Source organism: Rhopilema esculentum, chromosome 20, assembly GCF_057945365.1.
Source record: "Rhopilema esculentum isolate cy_ngs chromosome 20, ASM5794536v1, whole genome shotgun sequence".
NCBI lineage: Eukaryota > Metazoa > Cnidaria > Scyphozoa > Rhizostomeae > Rhizostomatidae > Rhopilema > Rhopilema esculentum.
This window is the reverse complement of record NC_142834.1, coordinates 12,624,237-12,632,099: the sequence shown is the minus strand read 5'-3', so window position 1 is coordinate 12,632,099 and position 7,863 is coordinate 12,624,237. Positions and strand designations below refer to the sequence as shown.

General features: G+C 36.0%; 1 protein-coding gene across 1 annotated transcript; it reads left to right on the top strand.

Annotated features, from left to right (window-relative positions):
• Positions 1–2,270: 2,270 nt before the first annotated feature.
• On the top strand, positions 2,271–7,387 carry LOC135687077 (stabilizer of axonemal microtubules 1). The gene is made up of 2 exons (XM_065203526.2): positions 2,271–2,430; positions 2,940–7,387. Exons 1-2 carry the CDS (start codon positions 2,393–2,395, stop codon positions 4,426–4,428), a joined length of 1,527 nt encoding a protein of 508 aa, XP_065059598.2. The 5' UTR covers positions 2,271–2,392; the 3' UTR covers positions 4,429–7,387.
• Positions 7,388–7,863: the final 476 nt, after the last annotated feature.

Sequence of the window (7,863 nt, the reverse complement as noted above, 5' to 3'; positions counted from 1 at the left end):
CACTGACACTTTTAGCAGTTTAACGAGAGAAATCGTTTAAATACACGGGCATATCAAAATATAAAGTTTTAGATGCAACTTTGCATAAAAGAAATTTTCTGCTGGTGAACAAGATTGAAACAGCAAAGTTTGTAACCAACGAAAAAAATATCAAATTATAAATATAAAGGTCTATAATATTTTGGCAGAAGCATGCCCAAAGAAGTTACTGGCGCCATGCATAGCCCAGGAGCCATTTTCTGGAGCCATATCGCGCTATTTAATAGCATGACAATAGTTACATCTCAATTAATATTGCAAATATATATTATTACCTCTTAATTCTTGATCCAACACGCCTCTGGTAAATAACTTCAGCTCGTAGCAAAAGCATGGAATAGGTTGGATTCATACAACTTCAAATATGTTTGATTTGCACCTTTCCTGTGAAATGAATTGAGATTAATGCTAGCAATCCTTAGCAATTCTATTGATAAATATATATTAGTCAAATGATGACTTACCTTTTGGTTTAGTCCTTTTCTCTTACAAAACTGGTGCCTACTGTCAGGTCGGGATACTGAAGAACTTTTCTCTACCGAGCAGGGGCGTTGAGAGGAAAGGGTAGCTTGAGTATTTTTTTTTAAAAAACCAGTAAACTGAATTTCAGGCTGGATCTTCTTAATTTTTTCGAAAATTTGAGGCTTGATTATTCTTAATTTGCATTTAAATATCTTAATTAATTATAAGGGTGTATGCAGTGCAATTCCTAGATAGTGTGCTCTAGAGAGGTGTCTATGCCTTGTTTTTCAGCAAAGTAAGTGAGAAATCTTTTCTTTGCTGAAAAGTTTGAAAGTTCACCAAAAAAGCACCCCTAGATGGAAAAAGCTTCTCGTTCCTGAGTTAAAACATTGTTCAAAATAACATTTCACAGTAGCTCAGCCTCAGTTGTTTAACCTGCTTTGTTCTTAACTTTTGGCCATATTTGAGTCTCTTGTTCTTATTAAGTTATTTTTATAAAAATAGAGTGTAGCAAGCAGAACAGCATCCTTAAATAAGAAATACCTAGTATCAAGATAAAACTAAATTTCTTAAGATTTCTACTTCGATAGGAACATTATTTAACTACCAGCCCAGTTTCCACTCCTTCTTCCTTGCGAAATTTTTTTCCCTGTGGCATTTCAAAATCATCTAACTAGAGATCTTTACTGAATATGATTTCCTAGAATCGCATTTGAAGCATTTGGACAGAGAATATTTTGTGTTGGCGTTGATGAATGACGTCGATGAGACGATAACATCTTCTAACCTGTACAGTTTGAATTTTTTTTCTCCTACACAAAAAACAAAAGGAGATAATCGCCATCTCAATCCAATGACAGAGACCATAATAAGTCATAAGAAACACTTGTGGCAGGCGCATAGAAAATCAAAAGTAAAACAACTGTTAGTCATTCAAGCAACCTGTATCAATGGCGACTATCTTCAGCTGTCAGTAATCAATCAAATTTGGCTAGTTTTGACGACATGTTCAAGCGAAATTCTTAATTAGTCTATATTTGGTAACAAGGACTGCGGATCATATCACAGATGGAGGGGGCTAAAGCGTTTGGGGGGGCTGAGCATGCTAAAAACTAAGAGCAGGACGATTTTTTATGGCTTTAAGTACATTTTTGCTAAAGCCCCCCTCCGCTTCTTCGGTCCCTCTTTGGTACTTGAACAAATTCAACAAGATTTCTTCTTGGTATGATATGCAACAACATGACATGATATGCAGTGGTCGTCTCAGCCTTAAGGAAGTTCTCGGGGCAAGAGTGTGTTAAAACTAAAAATTTGCATTTTCATTTTCATTCAACAACATAATTTACAAAAAAATTGCTAATGTATTAAAGAACAGAAAATTAAACATTTGAGTAAGCTAAAGCTTTTCGTCTGACATGCTTCAGAGTTTAAAATCGATATATTTATATCATATAATTATTGGCATATAATCGATATATATAATTATTGGTCAAAAACTCGTCAAAATTTGAAAATTACTTGTTAAACAGAATTAAGACAGCAAATAATGAGGAAGAACTTTAGCTCTCCCCGAGCCCCCTCACTTGTCGTCGCTTAAGTAACATGAGGCCCTTGATTTGGTTTCAGAGTGAGAGCTTGGAAGCCAAAAGCCAGACTGTTCTGTAATTTACCACTAACGGAATCCCATTGTTCGGGTTTTCAGAAGACAAAACGCCGCCTCTTTCTTGAATAGCGCACATTGCTTGACTGCAAAGGTCACTGTTGCTATGCAGCGCTGTGTTGCTATGTTGCTAGCGGAACAGAAGCCATTACATGTTCAAGCATGGTTCGAAAGGGAAGTGAACTTCATCTTTAGATTTGGAGTAATGAATTTGTCATCCTTATAAGCGCCATGGGAAAGAAGTGTATTTGTCAGATATGCAGCTGTGGGTAAGGATCATTCGATAAATTTGCGGTTTTGATTTTCGCGTTGATTCATTAGAAATCAGAGTAGGCCACCTGTCTTTCGCTGTGACCAAACTCACATTTTAACTAATCTAGCAAAAACAATCAAACTGCAAGTCATAAGATCAAACTGTGCATCGAGATCAATTACCGTGGTATCGCTTCTCATAAAATTAAATTGCCTTTTGATGCATGCGGACTGATTAATGTTGATACAAACTGTTGTGCGGTGCTAAGCACTGTCTGATCTTATGGCTTTCGCCTAGGAATTCTGTCAGGAGGGATATCTTGGCCAGTCCAAGGACCTTACAAATTTGTGACAGGCTTTTCACAATATATGTATTTATGGTATAGCAAAATTTTTGTGGGGTGTTTGAATATCTGTGAGATGTAATTATTGATGTGTGATAAAGATATCAAAATATAACAACATAAATTTGAATTTTCTCACTTTAAAACTTTCCTCAGTTAATTGATTGTATCTTATTGAACAGAAAGCATAGATGTCCACATCTGCCATCAGATCAGTCAAGAGTTATAAATAAGACAAAAACTGAAAACTGCAAAGTTACAGAGTATGGAGACACATTTAAAAGAGGTAGCACAAAACGAGGCCCATTTTACAAACCAAAAGATCTCTTGCAGTCACAGGGGGAACTGGAATTCAATACTGTAAGCAAAGATGATTTTATTACCCATGAAATGCCAGAAAGGGCTGTTAAAGAGCCTGAAAGGTACAAACCTCTCAGTGGGAAAATTGAATTTGATTCAGAATATCATTCCAATTACTTGGGGGAAATTGCAGCCCCTGCAAAAATGCCAGCATTCCTGAAGACTGTGACACAAAGACTTCCTTCGGGTAAAATTGAAAGCAAGACAACAAATAGGAATGACTTTAGGTTTCATACTGAGCAAACAAGATGCCTTCCAGTATCCAGAGGAAATAAGTATGTTCCACCAAATAGTCCATTTATGCACACAAGTGTTCATAGGTCAGATTTCATCAGGTTTAATGAGCCAAAGAGGTCAACTGGAAGGCAGCCAGATAAAATAAATGCAAGAGAGCTTCCTATGGAATTTGAAACATCACATAAGACAGATTTTAAGAAGCATAGTCTCAAAAGAAATGAGCTTGTGAGACGAAGTGATGAATATGAGCAACCATCTGGCCCTTTTGCTGGAAATTCTTTGATGCATACAGATTACAAAAAGCATGATGATGCTTCAAAAGCACAAATTATGAAACCTTTGGCAACTGTTTTCAAAACAAATGAGAAGATGGAGCGCACAACAACCAACTTGGAAGACTTTCGAACATGGCCAGTTGCTCCTTTAAAAACAAAGGCCAAAGAAGCATTTCAACAACCTACTGGTGAAATGTATCTTAAATCAACATCTATGGATTACAAATATTTTGGGCATGAGGCAAAGCCAGCTAAAAGTGCAAGGCCAAAGACAAAACTGAGAACTGGTAGGGATGGATTATTTGAAGGGATGAGCAACTATGCAGCTGATTTCAAGCAATGGGGATCCCTTCCAGCTTTACCTGTAAAGATGCAAGATGAACTGGTGTCATTGTCCCCAAGAAAAGGCAGGTTTGATGCAAACTCAGAGCACCATGAATCATTCAAAAGATTCAACACAGCCCCAGCTAGGATATTCAAACCAGTCGCAACAGTTTTCAAAACTGATGAATCAATGAATGGCAAAACGATGTATATGACAGATTTCCATGGGAGGCCTCCACCACCATGTTTGAGTGACAAGTTGCTTAAAGGGAAATTAGTTGGTGTCCAACTCCAGGAAGATTTGGACACAGGTCATAGATATGTGATAGGGCCAATACCCAATAACTCTGTGACTGAGAATAATTTTGAACAGAATGGAAACCATGCTAGTACCAATTTGTCATCTATAACTGAACATAAATCAGAAGGAATTACAGCTGATGATCATTTCAATTCAATGATTGTAGTGTCATAATGACTGATTATTTTCTTTAAAACTTTAAGATGGGGTAAAAGTTAAGATTTTATCATTTAACAACATTTAACAGGAGGTAAAGAGTAACTAGTGTAATTAGGATGAGAATAAGGGTGCAAAAACAAAATTGATACTTGTTATTGTAAATACCTAATTCGTTTTGATAATAATTACAATTTCATTTAAGTTTGGAGAAAGTCTTTACAATTTATTTTCTTATCTCAAATTATCCCCTACTTTGAATATGTAAATATATTTATATTGTAATTTCTCTACAATATTTACCCAGCCCTTCTTATATGCCATTTTTCTTCACCAAACTGTTTTCTCTTGAGTGCTTTCTTCAGATAACAGCAAATGCTGCAACTTTGTCTGCTGAGTTTATTCAGCAATGGCAAAACATGGAACCAAGTGTTTGAGAAACTCATTAAGCTGTCATATTCAGCCAAACATTTGTGTTGTAATGTGATTGCAGTTTTTCTTGCCTGCAGACTATTTGTGTGTCTGTCAATTTTTATGATAAGTATGACCTTTGCATTATATTAAATGTACTCTATTTTTCCAAATTTTTATATTCACATAGTTTGCTCAAGAACAGAAAAGAATTTATCAACATGCAAATACTGTATAGGCCAGGCTGGAACTTGCATATGCTCGCAGCGACGCTAGACTTCTTGTGCTCACACCTCGCACCTCTAGTGCCCCAAAATATCAAGAAATCCGTATAGCATACTATAGTAATGTATATATGGGCATCGTTGCTCGCAGCTCAAATGCTTCCGCTCGCAGGTCGCAGCTGATAATGAGCCGTTGGTCGCATTGACGCGTCCGCAAAATCATACATGTTTTCCAACCTGGTGTATACGGTAGACAGAGTTGCACACGCTATTTGGTGTTTAGAGCAGGACAGTTCTAAGTTGCTACTCTGAGTTTCACGGTTAATGAGATCATCAGGCAACACATATATTTCTAAAAGCATCTATGAAGCAAACTTTAAAACCAACTTTGCTTGCCTGAAAGTTTCTTTACCGGACACGTGCGAGAATCAGTCTTCGAATTTCCTTCTGGGATTTATAAATTGACCGTGCTTTCAACAATTTCTAAGCAACTATAAGGCTAGAAATTTATTCATACTATCGATTAAAGAATGTTGTTTTTTACCTGAATAATTTCATTACCTGAATAAGCTCGATTGAAAGACTCATTGATTCTTGAAAAATTCAAAATACTTTAGTTTGTCTTCGTCAGCATTTCTATGGCGCCAAAACTTCACCTCGAGATCCTCAGTCTCGTTTTGAAAGTCGAAAAACAGCATAAATCTCTTGGACATAACTTTTGGTTGAAAATCGTGAACATCGATTCTAGAACGAGAACCAGTGGTATTCTTCGTTGCTGCTTTTATTCTGCCCCGTCATATTTATAATCTTGTCTTACTCATACATTCCACTACTACATACTAAAATCTTACATAAACCTACCGTACAAATAACTAAAAAAATGAAATCACTCAGATATTTAACATTCTCAAAATACAGAAAATATTAGAAAAAACTACCTATGGAACAATGATATACTCTTTTAAAACAAGTTTTTATAATTTTTTTGTGTTTTGTAGAATACATTCATTCAAAGGCATGTCCACATTTACCTTAGGCTTCACAAAGATTAGGCTCTATAGATTTTTCTCTGCCTCTCATCTTTCAACATCTACAAACCTAATCAGCCACTATTTCCCTGTCAACCATACCACATTCAAGACTTGATTTTTGCGAGAACAGTTAAATGTTTCAGCAACTTCCCTTTCAATATTCCTACTTCCTCTGCGCATTATCATAGGCCTTAACAACAAAGAATCGCTTGATTAATGTTGGTTTTCTTTGTCTCAATGTTTAATACCCCAAATAAGCAACGGAAAGTTCTACCCATGGTGTTCATATTGGGCGTTATCACACTAATTTAGCAAAGCGTTAACTTTTTCATGGTTGTGAACTTTAAGGAATAACGGAAAGCGTAAGCACGTGTTTAAATAAAGCTTACCTTCCGCCTGTGTAAGTTTGTGAAGACATTTCACAACAGACTAGTTTGAATGGACGACCAAGATCTTTGATGGTACGGGCTATTCCAGAGGCCAAGCTAAAGGGGAATAGGGTTATGTCTACCACACTTTTCAGTATGTCGTTTTGTTAATAGTGAATAGTTGATAGCCAGTTCTATTCTAGATCCCCTACTTTAGGTTTCAAGGCATGATCCCGGTTCTCTGTGAATATATGAGGGGCTGAGGGCTGCTGCAACCTCATCCATGCACCAAAAAATGTAATTAAAGGTCCTGGTTCTTTGGCTGAAATCAAAGCTAACCTATTATGATTTTATTGCCCTATTATCATTAAAGTGTAATACTAGACGTTATATCGATGCAGCCACTTCTGAGATATCTGCAAAAGGTTCAATTCGTTTTTTTCTTACTGCTATAGTCAGAAATAAAACATAAGTAAAAGAAAATTGAGAGAAAAACGCTAACTGAAAGTAAAAAAAAAGTGAGGTCCTACTTGCCCACTGGCATTTCCTAAGCTATTTTGCTAACTTACTTGTCCAGGTTTTGCTTTAAGACATATAGTTCTAATAACGTTACCTTACATAATTATTTACTCTATGGTATGTTTATTTCTCATCCACTGAGTTGGTCCTAAAAGCTGTTACTGTCACATGAAAAAGAAACCAAATCTACGTCATACCATTAGCAAAATATGCCTTACGTCTTACCAATATATTTCTAAATTGTTTACTCTTGAGAACGGGCCATAATTTTTTCAAAATATTTTCACTCGTGATTTCTATACATATGCTTGTTATTATGTCAAAATTGAAAATATCTTCTGTTTTATTCAGCAGTAAACATGTTTTCGTTACTAGAAAAGAAGCTAACTTCTTTTAACTAAAATACATCGTTTGGAACAAAGAGAGTCTCTTGCAGGTCAATAAATTATCATTGAGAAGTAGAGGACTACCTTCTGTTATGAAAGGTCTTGGCCAAAAAATGATGATCTGTATCACAAGTCAATCTAACAGTTGAAATGTTGACTTGGTAATGCCAAGGAGTATTTGTTAGATGCACATACAAAGTGAAACAGATATTTGTGCTCCAAGGGGCCTCCCTGAAATAAATGTTTGCAGTCAAATTTTTGACATATGTCCCTTTTTCTACTTTTGTAGTGGTTGATTTATAAAGTGTTTGAAGTTTGCTCTCTAGTTATAGCTTTCGAAAGTTGGAGAGCAGAGCGGCTTTAGCTTTTAGAAAAATTTCTCTGCAGTGCTTTTATCTTGAAACAAGGATTAAAAGGAAATAACAGAGCATTCAAAGAGAAATACCCGGCATTTCAAAGTGAACAACAAGTCTCTTCCAGATTGGGATTGTTTTTACGTGTTTGCAGATGTCCT